The sequence below is a fragment of the Triturus cristatus genome, chromosome 5_2, assembly GCF_964204655.1.
Source record: "Triturus cristatus chromosome 5_2, aTriCri1.1, whole genome shotgun sequence".
NCBI classification, from domain to species: domain Eukaryota; kingdom Metazoa; phylum Chordata; class Amphibia; order Caudata; family Salamandridae; genus Triturus; species Triturus cristatus.
In genome coordinates, this window is record NC_140588.1 from 50351486 (window position 1) to 50378134 (window position 26649).

A 26649-nucleotide genomic window follows, 5' to 3' on the forward strand; every position below is an offset into this window, starting at 1 on the left:
TCTGTGAGTGGGTGGGTATGTCTGAATGGGTATGTGGATGGGTGCATAAGTATCTTGAGTGGGTATGTGAGTGGGTACATGAGTCTGAGGAGGTTTGTGAGTGGATGCATGAGTGTCTGAGTGAGTCTCAAAGTGGGTCTGTGAGTAGCTTTGTGTTTTTTAATGTGTCCGTGAGTGGGTACATGAGTGTCTTAGTGGGTCTATGAGTGGGTGTGTGAGTATCTGAATGTGTATGTGAGTGGGTGCATACGTATCTGAGTAGGTCTGTGAGTGGGTGTGTAAGTGTCTTGGTCTGAGTGGGTACAAAAGTGTCTGAGTGGGTCTGTAAGTGCATGAGTGTCTGAGTGAGTCTGTGAGTGGCTGTGACAGTGTCTGAGTGGGTGTGTGAGTAGGTGTGTGAGTGTCTGAGTGGGTCTGTTAGTGGATGCGCAAGTGCCTGAGTAGATCTGTGGGTGCATCAATGTTTGAGTGGGTCAGTGAGTGAATGAGTGTCTGAGTGGGTCTGTTATTGGGTGTGACAGTATCTTGAGTGGGTCTGTGTGTGAGTGGGTCTGTGAGTGTCTGAGTGGGTGCATGAGTGTCTGAGTAGGTCTGTGAGTAGCTGTGCGAGTATCTGAATGGTGCTGTGAGTGATTGCATAAGTGTGAGTGGGTCTGCCAGTGGGTACCTATGTGTCTAAGTGGACTGTCAGTGGGTACATGAGTCTGAGTGGGTCTGTGAGTGGATGCATTAATGTAAGCGTGAGTATCTGTGAGGGTGCTTAAGTATCTGAGTAGGTCTGAGTAGGTCTGTAAGTGTATGAGTGTGAGTGGGTCTGTGAGTGGATGCATGAATGTAAGAGTGAGTCTCTGAGAGGGTGCTTAAGTATCTGAGTAGGTCTGTGAGTGAGTGTGTGTGTGTGTCTGAGTAGGTCTGTAAGTGTATGAGTGTCTGAATGGGTCTGTGAGTGGGAACACAAGTGTCTGGGTGCAAAAATGTTTGAATGGGTCTGTAAGTGTCTGAGTGAGTCTGTGAGTGGCTGTGACAGTGTCTGAGTGGGTATGTGAGTAAGTGTGACAGTGTCTGAAAGGTCTGTGGGTGGGGGTGTCCATGTGTGAGTGGGCCTGTCAGTGGGTGTGAGAGTGTCTGAGTGGGTACACACGTTTCTGAGTGGTTCTGTGAGTAGTTGCACAAGTGTCTGAGTGGGTCGGTGAATATTTGAATGGGTATGTGAGTGTGTTCATATAGGTTTGAGTGGGTCAGTGAGTGCAAGTGTATTAGTGGGCTGTAAGTGAATGAGTATCTGAGTGGGTCTGTAAGTGGGTGTGACAGTGTCTGAGTGGGTCTGTGAGTGGGTGAATCAGTGTTTGAGTGGGTGTGTGAGTTGGCACGTGAGTATCTGAGTGTGTTTGTGAGTGGCTGCATGAGTATCTGAGAAGGTCTGTGAGTAGCTGTGTGAGTGTCTGAATGGGTCCTTGAGTGACTGCATAAGTGTGAGTGGGTCTGTCAGTAGGTGCCTAAGTGGATCAGTGAGTGGGTACATGAGTGTAAGTAGGTCTGAGAGTGGGTATGTGAGTGTCTAAATGAGTATGTGAGTGAGTGTGAATGTGTCTGAGTGGGTCTGTAAGTGAATGAGTATCTGAGTGGGTTTGTAAGTGGGTGTGACAGTGTCTGAGTGGGTCTGTGTCTGAGTGGGTCTGTGAGTGGGTGCATCAGGGTTTGAGTGGGTGTGTGTTGGTACGTGAATGTCTAAGTGTGTTTGTGAGTGGGTGCGTGAGTGTCTGAGCAGGTCTCTGAGTAGCTGTGCCAGTGTCTGAATGGGTCCTTGAGTGACTGCGTGAGTGAGTCTGTCAGTAGGTGCCTAAGTGTCTAAGTGGGTCTGTAAGTGGGTACATGATTCTCTGAATGGGTCTATGAGTGGATGCATGATTGTACAAGTGAGTCTCTGAGTGGGTGGTGAGTCTCTGAGTGAATTTGAATAGCTGTGTGACTGTCTAAATGGGTCTGTGAGTGATTGCATAAGTATTTGAGTGGGTCTTGAGTTGGTGAATGAGTGTCCGTGTGGGTCTGTGAGTGGGTATGCAAGTATCTGAGTGGGTCTGTAAGTGCATGTGTGTCTGAGTGAGTCTGTGAGTGGGTGTGCCAGTGTCTGAGTGGGTATGTGAGTGGGTGTGACAGTGTCTGAAAGGTCTATGGGTAGGGGTGTCCAAGTGTGAGTGGGCCTGTCTGGGTGTGAGAGTGTCTGAGTAGGTACACAAGTTTGTGAGTGGGTCTGTGAGTGGGTCTGTGGGTGTCTGAGTGGGTCTGTGAGTGGGTGCCCAAGTGTGTGAATGGGTCTGTGAGTAGGTGCATAAGTATGTAAGTGGATCTGTGAGTGGGTGCACAGGTGTCTGAGTGGGTCTGTGAGTGTGTACACAAGTGTCTGAGTAGGTCTATGAGTAAGTGCATGAGTGGGTGCTTGAGTGCCTGATAAGGTCTATCAGTGGGTGTGAGAGTGACTGGGTTTCTCAGTGGCTGCATCAGTGTCTAAGTAAGTGTTTGAGTGTGTATTTATTCTTTTTTCTGGCAGAATTCCCGAATCTGGCCTGGAGTTACACGGGCCTGTGCTGAGCATTGCTTCGGATTTGCAAATTCTCCCCTGTGGGGAAAAAACATTTCTAGGCTTTTTGTTGCCCATCAAGGCTCTCTCACAGACCTCTAAATGGCACCCAGGAGGTCTGGGTACCTTTACCCTGCCCCCTTCCACTTCATTTTATGTTTAATCTTGCTACCGGGGACCATTCCCCAAAGTCTAAAATGGCAGCCACAACTTTCTACTCAGATTGCGGCCAGCCAATCACTGCATTCCGGTTGGCGCATGGATTCACAACCGCCGTGAAGGATTTGCGAAGTGTTCGCGCCTCTATTTATACAAATTTGTTTTTCCTTTAATATCTCAGAAATGACTTTAACAGATTTACACCAAATCACAAAAAAGGTTCCTTTCTGGACCAAGATCTACCTTTCTACCAAATTTGGTGTAATTCCGTTTAGCGGTTCGGGCTGTAGTCGTGTCTAAATCTCTATGGGAATTATCATTGGAAACACTTGTTTTGATTTCCTCCCCTTTTTCTTGGCCCGCTTGATGGATGACCCCAAAACTTTCCATGCCCAATAAGACACGGCAGCACACTTTGTTGGGAAAACTTCGTGAAGATTCGTCAGATGGCACTAGATTTGTAGGCATATCATAAAACACTTTTCCTAGGGAAATTTGGACCTAGTAATATATATGTTTGATATTCACTGAAAAACCAAAGGTTACAGGGACGTTATAGTTAGGAAAAGAACCCACAAAAAACCTTCGAAATACAGGGACCTTATAGTTGGCCTCAGATTTCACATGCTCAAAACCATAGAAATTCAGCACTTAGTTATCTGAGCTGAGCTGAGCTCATTATAATTGACATTCCTGCAATGCAGTGCTTATGACCTCACATATTACTTCACTCATGACCTGGTACTTGAAATCACTGATGACATCATGCAGTGAGTGTAAGTGTTCTGAAAACGTTTCGGAGACTTAAAGATATATAGTAAGCTACTGCACAAGTTAAATGACTATTCTTTCTGTACTACTAAGTGGTACTATTTCTAACATATATCATCTGAGTGGCTGTGACTGTTTGAATCTGTGTGTGAGTGGTTGTCTGAGTGGCTGTATGGGCCTGTGAGTGGATGTATGAAGGGCTTTATGGGTGAATGAGTGGGTGTGTGAGTAGCTGTATGGGTGAGTGGCTCTGTGAGTTGCTGTATTGGTGAGCGAGTTGGTGTGTGAGTGATTGTATGGGTTGGTGAGTTGCTGTGTGGGTTCAGCACCAGCCTTCCCCTGTGTGCTGCTCCTCCTTGTCTTCAAAATGGTTGGAGTGTGGATTGTGTGTCAAAGCTTTGTGTTTTGGGCCAGAGAGTGTGCAAGAAACCATGGCATTGACAGAGACTTTGGTGTACCTAATGGGGACTTTATTTGGGTTGGCCAGAGAGGATTATAGTGGCATCAGTCTCTGCCTTTGGTTGAAAGTATTGTGGATTTCCAACAACCAGACCTCCTGATTGTGCAGTGTGATGGCGATGACCTAGGCACACTGACTGGGGTAGAACTGGAAATGCTAAAGAAGGATACCTGTGGTCAATTAATGGCACTTTTCCCTCACACTGCTTTAGTGTTCCCCAAAATTTGCCAAAGGCAGAAGTGGAAGAGGTCAACAGAATTCTGTCCACAGATAGACAAATCCAAAAATATGTGAATAAAGCTGTTTCTGAATTCCTCAGAGACCCCAACATGGGTCCATATACTACCAGGGGTGGCTCGTCCGTTTGAGCAGAGGAGCGTCACCCCACTAAAATGCCCCAGAAATGACTCCGACGAAAAATAAAATGGTAATGAAGCTAATTCATTACCATTTTATTTTTCGTCAACCTGTCCTGAACCTAATGTCAGGACGGTGCAGGGCCTGCTGAGCCTTAGCAGTGCTGGGCTGTCTGTGTGCTAGTTTATAGTGTGCATGTCACTTTGGCCAGCCGTCTTGCGATAGCCAGCCTGACGTGTGCACTGTGAGAGCCTGCAGAAGTCTACAGTGTCCGCGGGAGCGCAGAGATAGGCCTTTCCCTCCAATTCTAGCACTGAGCTCATCCTGATTAACAGCATAAGGGCAGTGCCAGGATTGGTTAAGTGGGTTAGCTGGGGCCCTGGACATGGTGTCAGGAAGTAAACTTTACCAGAGCAAGGGGGATTTGTCTGCGCAACCAGGCAAGTGACTTTTTATTTTTATTTATTTTTTTAATTATTCATTTTACACACCAGCTCTCCACTACCATAGTTGTCAGCCGCCACTGTGTACCACAATAATTTACTCATGGACAGTATATATAGAAAAGAATGGAGTTCATTTGACAGAGAAAGGCAACAGGGTATTCCACAACACCTTGAAATACTGCATCCTGTTTTATGTGTAGTTATCATCTACACATCATAAAGGCAAAAGCTCTTTTTAGAGCCACCCTTTTTCCAAAACACTGGTTCTTCTTCTTTTTTAAACCCTTTCTTTTTATTTTCTCACTCCACAGATTCGTCATGATTTCACAAAGCAAAAGGACACATTCAATACAAACCAGCACATTCTGGATTTGTTTGTATGGGTTTGTGAGTGATTGTATGACTGTATATGTGGATCTGTGAGTCGGGGTATGTTTCTGTGTGAGTCTCTGAGTGGGTGTGTGTGTCTCAGTGGGTCTGTGAGTAGATTTGTGAGTGTGGGTGTAAGTGTCTCAGTGGGTTTGTGAGTGGATGTGTGACGGTATTTAAGTGTCTCTCTGGGAGTATATGTGTGGGTCTGTGACTGGGTGTGTGAGTTTCTGTGTGGATGTGTGACTGGGTGTGTGTCTTTCAGGGCCTGTGATTGGGTGTGGTAATGGGCGTGGTAGTGCCGCTGTGGTTCTGTGAGTGTGTGTGTGTCTCTGTGGGTCTGAGTAGGTTTGTTTTGTGTCTTTCAGGGCCTGTGAGTGGGTGTGTGAGTGTCTCTGTCAGTCTGTGAGTGTTTTTTATTGTTTCTATGGATCTGTTAGTGGGTGTGAGTGTGTGAGTGAGTCTGTGAGTGGATTTCTGAGTGTCTATAAATGTGTGAGTGGCTTTGTGACAGGGTGTGTGAGTTTCTTTGTGGGTCTGTGAATGGCTATGTGGGTGTGTGACTCTGTGGGCTTGTCAGTGGGTATATCAGTCGCTCTGAGCCTGTGGGTGGGTGTGTGAGTTGGTGTGTGAGTTTCTGTGTGGGTGTTTGAGTGAGTGTGTGTGAGTGGCAGTGTGGATGTCAGTGGGTCTATGAGTGGGTGTGCATGTGTGAGAGTGTCTCTGTGGGTCTGTGAGTGGATGTGTGAGTTTCTGTGGGTCTGTGGATGGGTATGTGAGTCTGTTGGTCTGTGAGTGCCTGTGTGGGTGTCTCTTTAGGTCTGTGACTTGGTGGGTGTTTTCGAGTGTCTCTCTGGGGCTGTGAGTGGGTATGGGAGTCTGTGAGTGTGTGTGTGTGTGTGTGTGTGTGTATATATATATATATATATATATATATATATAATATTGTTTTTTTAATTCATGGTGAGATACGTGGATTTGTCACAGAGTTACACTTGGGGTAGCGCTTAGCACCGCAAGGCCTCCGCAGATCTTGCATGTGGGAAGAAAATACATTTTTAGGCAACTTCTTATCCAACATAACTACTTTTGCTACCTCTTTTACATAAATATGTGGTCAGGGACCCTTTACCATGATCCCTTCATCAATTTTGCACCAAACTTTTCAGCCCCAGGGACCATTTCCCAACACAAAAAATGGTGGCCACAACTTTTCTCTCTGGTTGCAGCCAGCCAATCAGGGCAGTGCTGTTGTGCGTGGAGCCACAGATTAACGGTGGAGGGTCCACGTCCCTAGATATTTATATTTCTTTTTCCTTGAATCTCTCAAAAACTACTGAACGAATTTACACCAAATAACAAACTTTCTGAACTAAAACATACCTTTCTACCAAACTTGATGTAGTTCCATCCAGTGGTTTGGGCTGTAGTCGTATTAAAAATCCCCATGGAAAATTGCATGGAGAAATAGCGTATTGGGACTGCATCTTCTTCTTCTCGCTCCTCGCTTGACAAACCACACCCACCCAAAACTTTCAACCAGCAAGGTAACTAAGCTTTGTATTAATTTTTTTATTTTGTGAAGATCCAGCCCAAGGTAATATCTATCTATCTATCTATCTATCTATCTATCTATCTATCTATCTATCTATCTATCTATCTATCTATCTATCTATCTATCTATCTATCTATCTATCTATCTATCTATCTATCTATCTATCTATCTATCTATCTATCTATCTTTGTATTACCTGCTAGGTTCAGAAAGCGTCCTTTTTTTAAATGCTGTAAATCCGTTCAGTAGTTGCTGAGAAATTAAGGAGGTACATCAGATTTTCACGTGGATGTCATCAGTGATGTTACTGACCATGTCATGAATGATGTAATATGTGATGTCATGAGCAGTGCATTGCGGGTGCGCGAGTTATAGTTAGCTGAACTAACTATAATGGTGGAATTTCTATGGTTTTGTAAGAGTGAAATGTCCAGCTAACTATAACGTCCCTGAAATCTATGGTTTTTTCAGTGAAAAAAAATAATAATATATATATGTGTGTGTGTGTGTATATATTTTTTAAAGAGAAAAAATACCAAAGGTTACAGGGACTTTATAGTTAGGCTCAGCTTTCACTCATAAAAAAAGTAAAATTAATCAGTTATAGTTAGCTGAACTAACTATAACTAGCACCCATGCAATGCACTGCTTATAACCTCACATATTACATCACTCACGACATGGTCAGCGACATCACTCACGACATCTCAAATGACATCACTGATGACATCATCTGGTGACGGAGAGTTTTTAAAAGGTATGAGTGTTGAATATATACCAAGGTGTATTGGTGAATCAGTGGGTGTATGAGTGCCTGAATTTTATGATTCAGTGGGTGCATGACTGACTTTATATGTGAGTGATTATGTGTCTCAGTGAATGTATGGGTGAGTGACTGGTTGTGTGAATGTCTGTATCAGTCTGTCAGTTGGTGTTAAAGTGACTATGGGTGTGTGAGTGGGTATGTGAGTGGCTGTATTGTGAGTGCTTGGTTGTCTAAATCCCTGTATGGTTGTGTGAGTGTCTGTGTGGGTGGGTTAAGGGGTGTGTGACTGCCTGTATGGATGAGTGAGTAGGTGGGTCAGTGGCTATATGGGTTAGTGAGTGTGTGTGAGGGGCTGTGTGGGTGAGTAAATGGATGTGTCAGTGGTACATGGGTGAGTGACTGGGTATGCGAAAAGCAGTATAGGTGAGTGATGGGATATGAGTGAGTGAATGTGAGAGTGGCTGTATGGGTGAGTGTGCTTGTGTCAGTGACTGTATAGGTGGGTGAGTACATGTTAGTATCTAAATGAGTGAGTGGGTATGTTTGTGTATCTATATGGGTGAGTAAGTGGCTGTGTGATTGACTATATAGGTCAGTGACTAGGTGTGTGAGTAGCTCTATGGGTGACTGACTCAGTCACTAATACAGCCACTGACATATCCACTCTTGCAGCCACTCTCACACTGAGTGGGTATATGAGTGGCTGTATGGATGAGTGAGTGGATATGTGTGTAGATCTATTAATCAGTGAATGGGTGTGTAGGTACTGATATGGGTCTGTGAATGGGTTTGTGAATGTTTTGGAGTGAGAGTGGGTGTGTGAAAGGTTCTATAGGGGTGTGAGTGGATGCGTCTGATTCTGTTGATAATGTCATCAGTGATGTCATTTGATATGTCAACATTAATGTAATATGTGAGGTCATAAGCAGTGCATTGCAGGGGGTTTTGTTTGAGTGAAACCTGAGCCTACGTCCTTGTAACCTTTAGTTTTTTCAGTGAATTTCTAAGTTTATTTTATTCATTTCCTAAATATAACATCACTGTAACCTTGGGTTTTTTCAGTGAATTTCTATGTTTTTTGAAGTAGTAATGACATTTGCAGAGTGGTGGAGAAAGGGGCGGACCTCTGACCAGGTCTCAGGAATCCTGCTGTGTAGGACTTACAGAAAATACCAGGAGGGCTTCTTGGCCCCCAAGTTCCCTCAGCATCCAAGAGGACTTTATTCCCCAACCAGTAGTGCATCAGGAGACACTTTTGCAGAGTGGTGGAGAAAGGTGGCGTGGTCTCCGAAGTCCTCTTAGCAATCCCGCTGTGTGGGACTTTGCGGAGGTAACAGGAGGGGTTGTTTGCCCACAAGAACGTTCTTGGGTGGCCAACAACTCCTCCTGTTACCTCTAGTAAGTTCCACACAGTGGGATTGTTAAGAGGTCTTTGAAGACCATGCCCCCTTTCTCCACCACTCTGCATACGCGCCTCCTGGCGCAGTACTGGTTGGGGGGTGAAGTCCCCTTGGCTATTGAGGGTCCTTGGGGAGCCATCTACCCCCTCTTGTTACCTCCAGTAAGTCCCACACTGCTGGATTGCTAAGAGGTTGTTGAAGGCATCACCCCCTTTCTCCACCACTCTGCTAACGCACCTCCTGGCACACTACTAGTTCGGGGTAGAAGACCACTTTAGTACTGTGGGCCTCAGAAGGCAAGGGGAAGTCATTACCCCACCAGCAGTGTGCCGAGAGCCGTTTACAGAGTGGTGGAGAAAGGGGACGTGGCCTCTGATCACCTCTCATCAGTCCCGCTGTGTGGGACTCACTGAAGGTAACAGGAGGTCTGGTTGGCCCCTAAGGACCTTCAGCAGCCAAGAGGACTTTATCCCGTAATCAGTAGTGGCCAGAAGGCACGATTGCAGAGTGCTGCAGAAAGGGAGCAGGGTCTCCGGCGTCTTGCCAGTAATGTTTTTATTTTTTTATTATAAAGGAAGGAGGGCAGTGTGGCCCCCCTTCCCTGGGCCATATTTGCCCCGGAAACCTAATCTCTTGAGGCCAGGCATTTTTTGAATGTGGAGGGGGGGTCACGTGGCCAGCCTGTCAGGGCCGATTACGGCCCGAGGAGCCTCGGGACCCAACATTTAAAGAATTTCTTTTGTTAAAGGTAGGGGGATCCCATCCACCCGGGCCTGGCCACTATACTGAGTGCCTTAGTCCCACCCAGGGCACCCAGATTTTCAAGGTGGGGACCGCAGCGGGAGCCAGAAGGCCCCTGTTGTCCCTGCTGGCTCCCCACGTCCTGCGGGAACTTGCATTGCTTTTGAACAGAGGGAGCTGATAACATGCAGCTCCCGTTGTCCAAAAACAATTCTGTTCTAACTTCGGGGAACCAAAGACAAGCACGCACTCCGGTATGTGTGTGCATTTTCCTTTTTTACTTCTTTATAGAGCAGCCAGTTCCAGCTCACTGATGTGTTTGGTTTTATCCAAGCCTTTCTCAAAGTGACTGAGTCCCACTACCTCACAAAATAAACAAACATTCATGGCCATGAAGGACATACTATTGTTTTCCTGGTTCCTCCACCTGAAGACCCCATTATTTTCACAATAGAATAGGCAATTAACCCCTTCGACGCGCATGACGGAACGGTTCCGTCATGCACGTCGGTTGCGCTGTGCGCATGACGGAACCATTCCGTCATGGCCCCGCCCGCGCATGGAACCTTCAGCGTGGCGCGGAAATCCGCGCCGCGCTGAAGGGGTTAATTAAATTAAAAATAGTAAAAGCAATAATCACAAATGCAATAAAAACAGGGTCAATTGATACATAAGTAAAAATGTATATAAAAGTACAGCATAAGAAGATGACAATGTAAATAGATAAATTAATATTATTAAATATTATTTTGGCTAGACTGGTGCAATCGCAAAATATCTCTGTTTAGCTCCAAATGCGCCAAGAAACCGCCGGTATACGTGCGCTTTAAAAGTGCTTTTAAACTCAAACTCAAACTCAAATGTCTCAATGTTAGCAATACTCTTCACCAACATCTCGGGCCAGTGCCCCTATCTCACATAGTGTTCTTTTGTATGAATCAGCCACATCTCCTCATGTATAATTTTCTGGGCCCTACGTCTAGTTTCTCTTTCTCACTGGCCTTACAATTACGATGTAAGATATAATCCTCATATAGGAGTTCTCTCTCCTTGACCATTTATCCTACGTGCACCTCCATCTTTTCATCCCTATTAAAACCTGTAGGGGTCTTGGCTTGTAAATCTAGGATATATCTCGATTCCAGGCCTCTCAACTGTTTGACTCTATCTCCACCACTTAGGCTAGCCGCCACCCTATCTACTGCAAAGAATCTCAGTTGGTAAACATCACTTTTGTGGTCATCATAAAAATGCTTTGCAACAGGGTAAGAAAAATCCAAATTTCTAATAGCCTTTGATGTTCAAGAATCCTTTTACTCTTCATATTCATGCATCTATCACCCAGTGGCGGTTGCCACTGGGATTTATAGTTAGGTTAGTATTTCCATAGGAAATTGGTTTTTTTGTGTTGACGAATCTTTCCAAAACGGTGCTGCTTTTTGATTTGTTTGTGCATGGAAAATTTCTGGGTTATCTGTTTAGTCCGAGGCCGAGAAAAAAGGGAGATCCCAAAACGCAAAATCCCCATGCATTTTCCATAGACTTGTTTAAGAAGCGGTACCGCAAAAACTGCTGAATGGAATTACAGGAAATTTGGCAGGAATCTAGATCTTGGTCCACAGATTGTGCTTTTTGTGATTTGGTATAAATTCATTCAGTAGTTTTTGAGAAATGAGGTTTCAAAAATATTTGTATATCTTCTCTGTTGGGTTCTAGGGACTCTTGCGAGAGCCCCTCGGACCTCAATTTAGAAAATAGAGTGTTCTGATTGGTCCAGAGAGCTTTTTTTCCTTGAGCCATCTCGCATCTGTGGGAGTTAGACTCCGGCGGGAGCAAGCGCTCTGATCGGCTGCCAGCAACATAAGAGAAATGTTGTTGCCAGCATTTGCAGGACTCTGGTTCTTAGTTCCCTGTCCTTAACTGATATAAAAAAATAATACATGGAGGTATGGGGGGTTACCTAGAAGGACCCCTATGGCCTCAAAATTGAAACAAAATGTTGCAAATTTTGCCAAAATCACGTGAGACTTCCGCAGGACCGGGGGAGGGCAAAGCAGCCTATGACTGCATTCTTTAATTTAGTGGATGGGGCGTATTGCCATTCTTCCTGAGCCATTTTTGGACCTGCTGACCCCATCCCCTTAGCCCAATTTAGTTAATTCGGGGAGGGGGCGCACAGCCCATCTTCCTGTGCCATATTCAGCCCTAGGGCCCCCATCCTCAAGGGCTTGATTTATCAATATGGGAAGAGGGTTGCGTGGGGACCCTCCTCAAGATGTATGTGGCCCCGGTGATCCCATCCCCCGGGGTCCAATGTATTATTTATGGGGAGGAGGTTCACACAGCCTCCACAGGGCCGGCACACATACTGTGTCCCGGGAAGCCCACCCGCACCAGCAGGGAAACTTGGAGCAAACACAAAGTCTGCTCCCGGCGGGCAGGAGCTTTAAAAGTGCTTCCGCCAGCTGGGAGCAGACTTGAGATTATTTCCCTGTCGAAACTGATGTGGGCAGGGAAACAGGTCAACAGATTCCTCTCGCATGGAGGGAGCAGCATAAATAGCCATGCGGCGCTCCTCTCCTTTATAATATATAGGCCCCTGGAGATGGGGTCCCCAGGGCCTAATGAGGTTCAGGGAGGGGTGCTGCGTGGCCCCCTCCCTTTATTAATTATTCCGCTCTGGGAATGGGGTTCCTTGGGCCTAATAAGTCTCGTAGAAGGGGGTGGCTACGCGGCCCCCTCCACTTTATAATGTAATGTGGTCCTGGGAATTGGGTCTCTGGGGCTACTTAATGGTCGGGGAGGGGGTTGCACGTCCCCATCCCCTTAATACATATGTACATATACGGCCAAAGGGTTAGTGTAGCATGGAGTTGACAGCCTGCGGCAGTTAGAAGCAGGGCGTGGCTGCAAGACTTGCCCTGCGGCTCACCCCATGTCATGCACGGCCAAAGGCAGTGTGCAACGTGGGGTTGGCTGCTTCTGGATGGCTGCCTGTGGGGAGTTGGGTGCAGGGCCTGGCCTCAAGTGAGGCCTTCAGCCAACCCCACGCCATGCGCCTGTGGGGCGTCAGGGTGGCTTCGACCGATGTTGGATCAGGCGTCGACGGGTACTTTTGTGCTCCTGTTCTAACCTGGCTCTTTGAGACCAGTAAGGCAGCCAGAGGATTGTGAGTAGGACTGGGAGGGGTCTGGGGACCCTTTAACCGAACAGTTGGTTTATGAACAGGGCTGGACAAAGGAACTGGTGGCAGAAGCCAGCAGTCTGGATACCTCACCAGACCTTGGCATGTCTCCTCCTACTGTGGCTACGGAGGAGGGAGCGCCATACGCAGTGGTGTTGTGTAGGGTGGCCGAGGCTCTCCACCTAGAACTACCTACAGTGGCAGTCAGGACTAACCTCCTGACAGAGTGCTGTTAGGAGGCAGCGAGCTCTTCGGAGCCCCTGCTGCCGTTTAATGAAGCCCTCAACGAAATCCTTTTGGGCACCTGGTCCAGGCCCAACACAGGGGCTCCTGTGGACAGAATGATTGCCCAGCACCACCACCGGGCCCCGGGGGATCGCACTTTCCTCTCTCAACTCCCCACCCCTCAGAGCTTGGTGGTCCAAACCTCCAGCTCCAAAGGCGCATTCCCTAACGCACCACCCAATAGGGAATCTAAAAAACTGGAGCACCTTGGGAAGAAAATGTTTTCTTCCTCCAGCTTGGGACTGTGGTCGTTGAACACCGCATGTCTGTTGGGCCGTTACACCCACTCCGAGTGGGACACGGTTGTGCAAGTGCTGCCTCAGTGCCCCGAGCAGCTGCCGAAGGGAGTGACGCAGCGAAGTTTACCGTCTGCTGTGGGCTGTATACCGCTGACTCACTGGTCAGGATGATTTCCACGTCAGTAGCCATTCGACGCTACGCCTGGATGAGATTGACTGGTTTTCCAGGGGATGTCCAATCCACTCTTATGGACATGCCCTTTGATGGCCGTCGCCTTTTCGGCGACAAGGCAGACAACGCGCTGAATTGCTTTAGGACTTTGCACTGCGGCCAGTTCCTTGGGCCTCTCCACCGTCCGCCCTGTGTAGTCTGTCTATCGCCCCTTTCGTGACTACGGAAGGGGTGCCCCGCCACATCCCCCCAGAGCCACAGGTCCGTGCAAGCTGTTCAGCCTCTGGGTGGCCGGGGACGTGGGAACCAGCAACGTGATTTTGGGGGCCAGCGTGCGGGCCACTCCACCACAGCCCCCTCAGCAGCAGCCTCCAAACCCTCCTAGTCCGACCTTTCAGGGCCACCAAACGCCAGTGGGCGGCAGGATTCGCCATCACCTCCCCCACTGGCGCACCATCACATTGGACAGGTGGGTTTTGCAAATAGTCTGAAGGGGCTACTCCCTCCCCTTCGAGACTACCCCTCCATCCATGCCACCTCAGTACCATTGCATGTCAGAGGATCATCTGGCCCTTCTCCAACAGGATGTTTCGGCACTCCTGGCCAAGGGAGCCATCGAGCACGTTCCTGCCCCAGAAGTAGGCCATGGTTGCTATTCCCACTACTTTCTGGTGCCCAAGAAGTAGAAAGGCCTGCGTCCTATCTTGGATCTCAGGAACGTCAACCGCTGTACAAAATATTGTAGAGAAGTAATATGGTAGATATCCACTACTACCTAAACTATAAATAAAAATAACACACTCATTGGATGATGTCATCAGTGATGATGTGATCAATGATGTTGTGAGATGTCATCAGTGATGTCACAAATGATGTCATAGAACATGTCATTAGTGATGTAATATGTGAGGTCATAAGCTGTGCATTTGAGTCTCCAGGATTTCCACCATATCTTGTCCTTTGGAGCCTTCAATTATGATGTATATCCTGATGTTACAGTGTTGGGAATGGAAGTCTGCACCTCCCGCCCTGCCCTCCAGAAAACGTGCCTATTCTGCTAAGTCCTGCACCTGCTGCTGCATGTCCGACGTCCGAGGCTGTAATTTCTGCAGTGTTTTTTGTGACTGAGTGACCATTTCTGCCAATCACTTGTCGTCACGCAGTAGAACAACGTGAATGGTAATAGTGTTTACCTTAGCTTCAAGGGACACTCTACGTGTCTCTATGGCCTTCTGAATTATGTCTAGCTTGTTTGGCTCAGTCTCAGTGATTTCTGCTGTAGCGAGATCATCGTTCCCTTTTGACGAATGATCTCCTGCCATAGCTAGCCTTAGTCTGCCCATTGTGTGCATGATTGTCTCTCGCGCTCACTAGACATTTCCAGCTATTACTCAGTAAAGGGATTACAAAAGGGATGTCCGCTCTTGTGATTATGGGTAAGATCGTGCCGCAAGGACACAGAGCCAGGTCCTGTCAGGCACACTTACTGCCACTCAGAAACTGTAGGATAGGATACGCCTGTGACAGCAGCTCGCACAGTCATACTACATGGGTGGCTCTGGCTAATTCTGTGTGGTGGGCGGCAGCCAGCATGGTGCATCAGAGGAGGACCCAGTCAGTCCTCCAGGCACATCAGGATTGCCCCGCCCTCCAAATCATATGCAGTCAAATCCACCAGAACAGGGGGTAGGGGCAGTGTGTGAGGGCATTTGGATGGTGTGAGGAGGTAAGTAGAGGTGGGGGGTCAGACCTGCTTGTAACTGCTAACATCATTCATGGTGTATGTAAGTGGTGGTCATAAATGGAGCACAGGAGTAGTAGACTACCAATATGCTGGTTACAGAGCCCCCCCCAGTGTTGCTGGGAGGTAACTTTCAGACCTGCACAGCCCCCATTTTCAGTAAGATAGCCAAGGGAAGAACACCGCTCTCTTTATCCCAATCAGGGTTGAGACACAAGTGTGTGAGGTGCTACGAGATGTTAAAGGGAAGGGGGTACTATGTGGAGCAGCTCTTATTGGGAGGGACTGCTCTTGCGAAGCTTAACAGCCTTTAGTGTCAACCTTTACTCCAGTCACGATGTCCTGCGGCTGTTGGGAAAATATGTCTGCACTCAATTGAGGTTCTAAGTTAGTGTTTTTTCCTTTCTACTCTCTTTTCATTTGTGCATGTACCACAGTGCCAGAAGGTCCAGCTAGTAGGCCTAGTAGACCTAAGAAACTATTTATAGCCTGCAGGGATCATAAGGGCCCCAGGCATCCTGGAGATGCGGCCTACTTCTTATTGGGCTAGCCCCGTCGGTATTGCAGGAGCTGAACAAACAATGGCAGCTAGGGAACCTACTTTCGCACCACCTGTAGTAACCACTGATGCCCACTTCTGTAGGGTGGCTACCAGATGGCCAAACATTAAAAACATTCAATTATAATAAATAGGAAACAAAAATGAAGATTATAGAGAAAAAGAGGTCCCTCGAATATCAAAGCAAACAGGTAAGTCCTGTGTGTTTTGTATCTTTTGTTCTTGTTACTTGTTATTTAAAGCAACAAACGCAGCCAACATGTTTTGCCCTATCATGGGCTTCCTCAGAGCTTGATCAAAATACAATAGTCTTGAGTCGTGAAGGGAGTATCGACGAAGTGAGCAAAGTCAAAACCATGTACGTCAGGCCAGTATTTTTGTCGTACAGGCCCGTGTTCTGCAGTAACCGTATCCAGCATCAAAGTGTGTAGTAAAAAACAGGATCCTCAGCTGTAGGTAAAGAGCACCAGGGATGCCTGGACTCACTTCATGGCGCCAGTTTTGTGCAGGTCTAGCCACAAGACACTGCCCTCCAACAATCTGTGCTGCTGGCCAGAACCTGCCGCGCCCTTGCAGGGGCCTTTCACCCTCTACAGGAATCCGATCTCTGGAGCTCTGGGCTTCCAGCTCACCTAGAACGTGTTCGCATGCTGACGTTTGCCAAGCCTTTGTCTAAGATATTGTAATACTAAGTACACGAGGCGGATGACCTTGTGGTAAATACCATTTTGATTAGGAAATTAATGTTGTCATTAGCTTATTTGTCATTCAATAGATACTCAAAGATCCATATTTAATTTTACACGTAGCCATTTAATTTCGTGCGGAAGTAGTGATCCTGTATGCCTTTTCATGTTCTTTTTTTTCTTTTTAGGTATGGGTCGGAAAACAGCCCAACAGAGAAATGTTTCACCCGCTCGCAGACTAACTCCTTGTCACACTCTCCAAATGGAGTGCGGAATCTTTCTTCGGGGTCTCACCCGCTGGACGGGGTGGATAAACAGTTCTTGGAGACATACGACAATGTTAAAAAAGGGAGTCTCACAGAAGATTCAAATATGTACTACTTTGATAAGGTATGTTGGATAACAACATTCCCCATCATAATTGTTGCGGTATATTAACAATTGCAAATCTTGACAGTGAACTCATCATTTATGTACAGTGGGCGAAAGTGACTCATTTCCTTGTGGCAAAGGTGTTTGTATACCGATAGAAAATGGAAGGGAATACATTCGATTTCACAGTGTTCCCACCATTAACTTCTTTGGTGACGACTTGAAGGTCACCCGTGAGTCATAAGATTCGAGAGCATGTTTAGAAATCTCTTTTAAATACGGAAATGTGTCTGTGCCACGAGTGTATTTACTTGACAGTTACGTCTCTGCTTATGTCAGTTTCCTTTTGATCCAGTGTTGTGCTAAATGATTTTCACACCTTTCCATACAAATCGATACTTTTTATGTTTCCCACCAAAATACCATGCGTTGGGATTGAATGGTGCTTTCAGTTTAATCCAAAACAATTTTAGAAATCATGTTGTACTTTTAATTTGCAAAGATACAACCATCAAATTATCTGAAACATTTTACATTTAGTGCAAGACAATGAAAATGTGTATACGACTTGTTTCTTAAACAGTTCAGACACTATTTTCATAAAGAATACAGAATCATACAAAGTTCATGTATAGTGACCTGACAATCACATTATACAAAAATGAAATAACACATCAGTAGTTCATGATAACAGAAGTATCAATGCCCAATGCATTTCGGAACCAGCCGGTTCCTTCGTCAGGGGCCAATCTGAAAAATATGAAAATAAACCATGTTCTAATGAATAAAATGTATAGCAGCTCAATCTCTTCTAATCTGAGAATGTACAAGCGTAATTCTGTAGGTTACCTGTTTAAATGTTCAGTGTGTTATTCTCTGGAAAAAACAACAACAATATGCTAATGTAAGCAACAGTTGAAACAGAGACATGTTCGTGAATAAGGGCGGTGAGTGACTGGGAGACTCACGCTTACCTTAAATAGTAGAAGCTTGTGTCTCTGAAAAAATAGAAATCCGGGCTATTTTGAGCAAAAGGTTCAAACGTAAGCTTAAAATGTATGACTGACAAGAACTCATGTAAAGAGAGGTGATCCGAATAGGAATCTTACCTCAAAAGGGAGGTGCAAACGATGCTGGGGAGAGAAATGAGCAAAACGAAGAGTCAAAGAGAGTTGCGGTGGGAATATACACTGATATTCGACTACGGTAAGAAAACGGTTAGGGACCCTTACCTGATGAAATAACCGAATGAGAGAAAAACCGACAAGCTCCACACAGAGTAGGCAAGTGAGAAGTAGCGTACCGTAACAACTATTTCAAGTGTGAAAAAACCGGAAAGAAGCTGGAGGTACTAAACAAGAACAGAGGACTAAAGATCGCCGTGTACTAGAAGCGAACTGAAGATAGGCGCCATCTTGGAAAGGTGATGTATGAACGTACAGATGAATCTGGTAGTGTGTAAAGCTTGAGAATTGAAAATAAAAAGTGATAGGAAACAAACCAAAGTAGCAAGAAAAACGGAAAGCGCGATCGTATAGGGAAATACAACGGAGAAGAGAACACTGTGGGTAATGTAACCATAAGCCCAAAGGGCTGAGTTATAAAAGAAGGGGGCTGAGGGAGAGAAACAATCGCGAAATGAGAGAGAAGAAATAGACGAAGTGGTGGGACTAAAAGAAAATTCTATGACCATAGGGTCCAAGTGAGCAGCATCTGAGAACGGTGGAAATCCACCTGAACATATAGATGTGAGGGTGCAACCCAGAAAATAATGAGAAATGAACGAAATAAACTGGTGTGAGAGAGACAATGTGTTCTAATGATGACAATCTTATAACAGAGCAATAGAGTACTGGTGCTCTGTGTATGTGTCACCCAATTTGTCAATCCAGTGGTGCTGGAGTGCATATTGGTTCATGGATGCTTAGAGAAGCCACTTAAGGCTTATGTGCAGGGAAGTACTAAATGGAATTAAATAAAGCATGACATGTCAAGCCTGTCATTGAGACCTTTAGGAAATATAAAAGAGACACTATTGACTATAAATTGAACGAGGTCTACACCTGGGCCGAAATATATGCACGCAAAAGATTTGAACATCGCAAACCGAATACGCATTCATCGGAAGAGAGATAAGGATATTTCAACATCTAGAACACCAGTTCAGCCAGGCACATCGGCCTCAAGTCAACAAATCCCAACCATGGACTCTACTGAACATGCTGATAAGACAAGATCGGTATCTTTTTTGTCACAGGCCCCGGACCAAGGCATACCACCAGCCCCACAATTGGAGAAACAAAGTGTAACAGACAGACCAGGCGAGGAAAGGGCAGGAAAATCGTTACGCAGCGGGAAGAACATTCCCTAATCATCAATATTTCATCTGTAAGCATCACACCACACCAAAAAGCAGTCTTAAACAGAGGTTTATCCTTTGTTCCTACAAACCATGCTAACCAATTGGAAATTGATGTGGCACTATATAAATTCATGCGGACATTACGCCTGCGACACTTTTTTTCTAACGTCGTGACCCAAGAGGCAACTCCAGACAGTGTAACACTCACGAGATTTAAACCTCGCAGCACCTTTCAAGCCCCAGTGTCACATAAGATGTTGGACACATTTGAAATTATGGTCAAAAAGGACATACAAAATTTGAATCTTTTCTCAAATAAACACCAAAATCTAACAAAAAATGAAAGAATCACTCTAAGAACCATTGCAAATAACCCTGACATCACTATTCAACCTGCTGACAAGGGTGGAGCAATTGTCATAATGGACACAGAGTTCTATTTCCAACAAGTTAACAATCACGTGAATGACCAATCCACATACCTACCACTTCAAACAGACCCAACGTCGCAACTTGAAATTATCCTGCAAGACATTTTGCAAAAGGCTTACGACTTGGGGTGGATTGATGAGTCAACTAAACAGTTTCTTACTACAACGGATCCTCGCAGACCCCATCTATATATGTTACCCAAAATACATAAGAATCTACAGCAACCACCTTTCAGACCCATTGTTTCAGGATGTGGATCCATTTTTGACACCATTGGCAAATACTTGGATCATTACCTCCAGAAGTTTGTGCAGAACTGGTGGTCATACACCAGAGACACCACGGATTTCCTCAAAAAACTTGAGTTAATTCAATCCAACATCCAACCATCCTGGCTACTGTGCACCATAGATGTGGTAGCACTATATACCTCTATCCCACACTCTACAGGCATGGAGGCAGTTGAATGGGCCATCCTGCAACGTGAAGACATTGAGACAGATAAAGTGTTTATATTGCAACTCTTACATTTTTGCCTTCACCATAGCTATTTTAAATGGAACGATAAATTCTACGCCCAGCTCTCGGGAACCTCTATGGGTTTTCCGGGGGCGCCGTCGTACGCCAACATCTTCATGGCTATGTTTGAACAGGAACACATTATGGACGTCCCCCAGTGGTGGTCAAACATGTACACATATTGTCGCTACATCGATGACATTTTTTTGGTTTGGACCAACTCAAAACAACTTCTTGAACAAATGGTAACCTCTCTCAATTCACATAATCCTAGGATCCAATTCACCCATAAAATTGACACACAGTCAATACAATATCTCGATGTTACCATCAACAAAAATCCTGATGGACATGGGTTGTCTACAACAATCTACACTAAACCCACGGATCGTAACAATGCATTACAATACTCAAGTTTCCACCCCAGCAATCTTATCAACAACCTACCTTACTCCCAATTCATAAGGATCAAACGGATCTGCTCAGTAACACAGGACTGCACAACAAAAATCAATGAATATAAGGAGAAATACCAACAGCGAGGTTATCCTCCAGCCATTCTTGACTCATGCGCGCAAAAAGCGATGACAAAATCCCGTGGAGAACTACTTGCATCCGCCAAGAAACCAGAAAAAACAAACATAGTGTTTATCTCCAAATTTTCCACTAGCTCCAATGCCACCAAAAAGATTATCAACAAACGATGGGAACTACTAGCCAATGAAACGGATTTCAACAATATCCTTCAGGAATTTCCCCTGCATGCCTACACCAGGGGTCAAAACCTCCGGGAACTAATAGCTCCCACAAAAAAAACAAAAATGACAATCACCCCCAAAGGAACTTTAAAATGTCAAAACTGCTCACATTGCAATAATAGCATCCCAGGTAACATCTTAACACATCCAACTACTGGTAAAGACGTTTTGCTCAGACACACTAGTGACTGTAACAACACGAATGTGATATATGGGATCAAATGCCCATGTGGCAAACTATATATTGGCAAAACCGAACAGAAAATGAAAATACGCCTTACAGAGCACAAAAGTCGAATCAGAACCAGCAATAAAAAGTCACCTCTGGCGACCCATTGGCAAGAAGCAAGTCACTCCATATCCCAACTAAGATTTCAAATCATCGAACATGTTGCGCCTCAACATGGAGTGAACACTCATCTTAAACTTCTGCAAAGGGAGGTTTATTGGATCAAACTTCTCGACACTATGATACCAAAAGGTCTCAATGACAGGCTTGACATGTCATGCTTTATTTAATTCCATTTAGTACTTCCCTGCACATAAGCCTTAAGTGGCTTCTCTAAGCATCCATGAACCAATATGCACTCCAGCACCACTGGATTGACAAATTGGGTGACACATACACAGAGCACCAGTACTCTATTGCTCTGTTATAAGATTGTCATCATTAGAACACATTGTCTCTCTCACACCAGTTTATTTCGTTCATTTCTCATTATTTTCTGGGTTGCACCCTCACATCTATATGTTCAGGTGGATTTCCACCGTTCTCAGATGCTGCTCACTTGGACCCTATGGTCATAGAATTTTCTTTTAGTCCCACCACTTCATCTATTTCTTCTCTCTCATTTCGCGATTGTTTCTCTCCCTCAGCCCCCTTCTTCTATAACTCAGCCCTTTGGGCTTATGGTTACATTACCCACAGTGTTCTCTTCTCCGTTGTATTTCCCTATACGATCGCGCTTTCCGTTTTTCTTGCTACTTTGGTTTGTTTCCTATCACTTTTTATTTTCAATTCTCAAGCTTTACACACTACCAGATTCATCTGTACGTTCATACATCACCTTTCCAAGATGGCGCCTATCTTCAGTTCGCTTCTAGTACACGGCGATCTTTAGTCCTCTGTTCTTGTTTAGTACCTCCAGCTTCTTTCCGGTTTTTTCACACTTGAAATAGTTGTTACGGTACGCTACTTCTCACTTGCCTACTCTGTGTGGAGCTTGTTGGTTTTTCTCTCATTCGGTTATTTCATCAGGTAAGGGTCCTTAACCGTTTTCTTACCGTAGTCGAATATCAGTGTATATTCCCACCGCAACTCTCTTTGACTCTTCGTTTTGCTCATTTCTCTCCCCAGCATCGTTTGCACCTCCCTTTTGAGGTAAGATTCCTATTCGGATCACCTCTCTTTACATGAGTTCTTGTCAGTCATACATTTTAAGCTTACGTTTGAACCTTTTGCTCAAAATAGCCCGGATTTCTATTTTTTCAGAGACACAAGCTTCTACTATTTAAGGTAAGCGTGAGTCTCCCAGTCACTCACCGCCCTTATTCACGAACATCTCTCTGTTTCAACTGTTGCTTACATTAGCATATTGTTGTTGTTTTTTCCAGAGAATAACACACTGAACATTTAAACAGGTAACCTACAGAATTACGCTTGTACATTCTCAGATTAGAAGAGATTGAGCTGCTATACATTTTATTCATTAGAACATGGTTTAATTTCATATTTTTCAGATTGGCCCCTGACGAAGGAACCGGCTGGTTCCGAAATGCATTGGGCATTGATACTTCTGTTATCATGAACTACTGATGTGTTATTTCATTTTTGTATAATGTGATTGTCAGGTCACTATACATGAACTTTGTATGATTCTGTATTCTTTATGAAAATAGTGTCTGAACTGTTTAAGAAACAAGTCGTATACACATTTTCATTGTCTTGCACTAAATGTAAAATGTTTCAGATAATTTGATGGTTGTATCTTTGCAAATTAAAAGTACAACATGATTTCTAAAATTGTTTTGGTGTCAAACTAGACACGATGTGAACAGTGCACAGTTACATACAGGCTCTCACCCTGTCAGTATTTGTTCTTCAGCGCAGTAGGAGAGGACAAACTCCTACATAACTGTAGCACCGCTGTTCTAGATTCCCTCAGAGCTTTGAAAAATTTTTTTGAATTACACTTACCGGAGTGCTCTCCCTTCATAAACGATTCAGTTTAATCCAAACAGGTTAAATAATTTTGAGAACCAAGCCACCTGTTTATTATAGAAAAATATATTTTCAGAGGTTTGGGATAATAGATATCATATGTTAACGAAGTGTATTTGCAGCATAATTCCAATAATTTAAATCTTGGTGATTTACAAAACACGAAAGGCGTGTGATTTCTCCTTTTACTCAGCAGGGTTTTTTGTTTGTTTGATGTATGTGCGTTTTAGGAACCATGCTTCATCATTTAAAAACGATTTGGATCCCTCGAGGCAAAGTTGGATGTTAAGATTTTCTGCAGAACTGACATAACTGTGAGGGGCTTTAACATTACCATTAAGTGGCATGGGGACATTTGGGAGAACCCGCAAACTAATTTTAGGATGTTTCTAAAACATTCTATATTGTAAGGGTGGACCTGTTGTCACAGCAGGATGGTAAGGTCCTCTACATCTATCTTCAGACATTGTGCCTGCGTTCGTGGAGATTGAGTGGTGCCAGTTAGAGTCTCTGTGCCTGCCGCCTTCCTCTTCAAGACGCTGCACAGTTGTGTGGTTCGACTTCTACCTCGGAAGACTGTCTCTTGTAGGCCATGGCCTTGACCAGCAGTGCAGGTGAATTTAGGGCTCTTTCAATTCAGCTCCCATTCATAGTGTCCTGCCCAATTAACTGTGTCTTTGAATCTCTTGTTTTGTTCTCAGCCACCTTTCTACCAAAAGTGCTATTTATGTTTCACATGAGTCACTCCACCACTAAAGAGGATGAGTGACTGCATAGACTGAATCCCAGATGTGAAGTATCTTATTGCATCAATAGCACTAAACAGGACAGATTTAAATATCAAATATTTGGGGATTTTCCTGGAGCAAAGAAAGGCAAGGCAGTGAACAAACTTACCTTTCTATTTTAGTCTATCCTCTGTATCAGCTGTGTTGTGGCCAAGAAAGACATTCCCTAGGGAGTTTGTGCCTGTTCGGCTAGGGCCATGACTGCTTCAACAGCTCTGAGCAGAGGCATCCCGGGGAGAGCCTTGGCAGGGCAACCACACGGAGACTCCTGCACACTTTTGCTAACCATTACTGCCCGACAACCCGAGCACGCAGTGGCAGATGCTGTGTCAGGGCTATGTTGCAAGTATCGATTGGCTAAACTTGCGTTACTCACTCCCTCCTCCCGCTTTGCTTTGGGGCTCATTCATTAGTGAAGAATCTGCAGGAAGATGTACCCATCAGAAGAAAAAGTTACAATATTCAGTATCGATACTTCTGATGGATACATAATCTTCCCTCAGATTCATCTCTGCCCTTCCCCCCTCAGGTGAGTTAATGTTGTGATTGGTAAGATCCCACCATATATTCTGTATTGTTGCGGTTGTTGATGCTTTCAGCATACCTCAAGGACAGTGAGCAAGTTGGCTACATATGTACGTGTGCAGATGCCATCTCCCCCTATAATGCTGGAGAGTATATAGAATGTTTCTGTGTGTGTGTATGTGTGTGTGTGTACATTTAAAAGAACGAGTTTGTGATTACGGAGCTACTTTCCTTTATTAGCAACGACACACACACACATTCACACACAGATTCACACGCTCTCTCTTCCCTTCTCGCTCCCTCTCCCTTTTCTTTCCGACTATTAAAAAACGAATTACCGTAAATGTACCATTTAACAAATTCGATTTTCTTTTCTTAGAATTTTGGTGGGATTCACTCCGGTTTGTACTGACCATAGTTTAATCACTTCATCTGTGACTCGTGATTGTGTGTTCGCCTCAGGGGAATAATAGCCCTGCATACTTTATCACAACACGTGGACAACTGTGTTGTCTTACATTCCATGTAATTAAATGAGTTCCTTAACGTGTAGCGTTTGAGTCATGTACTACTGTTTTGAATAAAAGAATGATGCAACTTATTGTCTATTGTTTTACCTTTCAGGATCCGGGAAATAGTTTGTGTGCTATTACCTGAAGTACTGCTTACATTGTTTAAATGCAAAAGCAAATAATGTTATGCTAGAGAAGAGGGTGGGGAGGCAATGGAGTAGATAAGCGTTGTTGGACAAGGAGGACGGTTTTTAAAATGTTCCTTCTTGCCTTTGCTTTATAGTTTATCATAAATACACAAAGGAGATGAGAGGAATACTTGCGCCTTAACACCAGCAGTCGTTCAGGGTAGCATTCTAACCCATCTTTCTTTTGCCCACCATGCCACCTCAGTTTGGACCCAGCAATATGTAAATCAGTCTCGACCCTGCTCCAGTAGGAACAGTCCAGCCCGAACTGCCTGGCTAGGTTCTCCCTGAACTGGACCACAAGCAACCCAAGACCGGTTACAGCCGGATTGGGTCTCGCCAGTCGGGTGTAGCTTGGTTGAAGTAGCACAGTGAGCACAGGACCCATGCCTGGACATACCATTGCCACTTCTAATGTAGTTTATATTAGGCAAAACCTAATATGAAATAAAACCCAATTGTCCGGAAAATGTTATGCACAAAACATGATGAAAATGAGCTTTTGTCATTTAAAATATACTCCAAAAACATAGAAAGACACAAGGGTGCTTGAGACTGATAGCCTGACTAATGATTGTTTTAAAGTAGTAGGATCTTCACCACAAAAGTAGTGAAGGGATTTACTTTAAACAAAGTGGCTATTCGGTACAAGAATCTAATACAGAAAGAAGTACACCTTAGGTCCCAAAGAAGAATGTGTCGGAAGCACAGGGAAAGAAGCTGAGAAATTAGTTGAAACAACATGGGTTGTGTGTGCAATGAAGACAGGAAGAACGTGAGCTACGCTGATCTCTTCCGGTAGACCGTACTAAGCTCTTGGATCAGCACAGTACAATGCCTTATTATGAGCATTCACTTTCTTGATGTATGGAGTTTTGAGATGAAGGTAGCCCTTACTCCAGGTCTCTTGAGATCCACCTGCAATTATAAGCCTCCTTTTGGGATGAGAGTTTTGGCCCAGGTATAGTTATTTATGTTAGTGTGCAAATCTTGAAGGTGCAGCCAGTGGAGGTTGATCCACAGGAGGAGGATGTGATGTTCAGATTTGTTGGCACCAGTGATATGCTCATAAACGGAATGTTTATCAGCTTTTGGCTTACGAAGATTTGTCAGCATAGCATTCACTCCATCAGTGAATGAAAGGAATAGTGCTTGTACAACAGATCTGAATCCATGTTTGGGATTGATACATTTGAGGTTTTCGAAAAAGTGAAGCTGGTAAGAGGCATATTTGGATATTTTGTCAATATTAACTTTATTTTGCATTAAAAGTGCATAAAAGTACATCAAATTCACTGCTAACTATTAATATATTACTCAAAAACAATATGGTGCAGATGACCACATTATATGAAATCAGACATCATTTCAATAAATTAATTAAAAAAATGTACATAACTATTTAAAGTATAAAATATAATAAAATGATGAAAAGTTATAATGGTGGTGGTGTGCTCCTGTAAAGAATGCCAACTCTTACCAATAGGGCTAATTAGCGTGTAGT

The 26649-nt window shown here is 44.6% G+C and overlaps 1 protein-coding gene across 9 annotated transcripts in view; it reads left to right on the forward strand.

Moving 5' to 3' along the window:
- The window catches only part of PTPN3 (protein tyrosine phosphatase non-receptor type 3), a 1752022-nt gene that overhangs the window by 1090405 nt on the left and 634968 nt on the right, over positions 1-26649 (forward strand). For all 9 annotated transcript variants that reach the window (XM_085606835.1, XM_085606836.1, XM_085606837.1 and 6 more), the window contains one exon: positions 16657-16858. In XM_085606835.1, coding sequence (XP_085462961.1) covers positions 16657-16858 — 202 coding nt within the window. The remainder of the gene's footprint in view (positions 1-16656; positions 16859-26649) is intronic.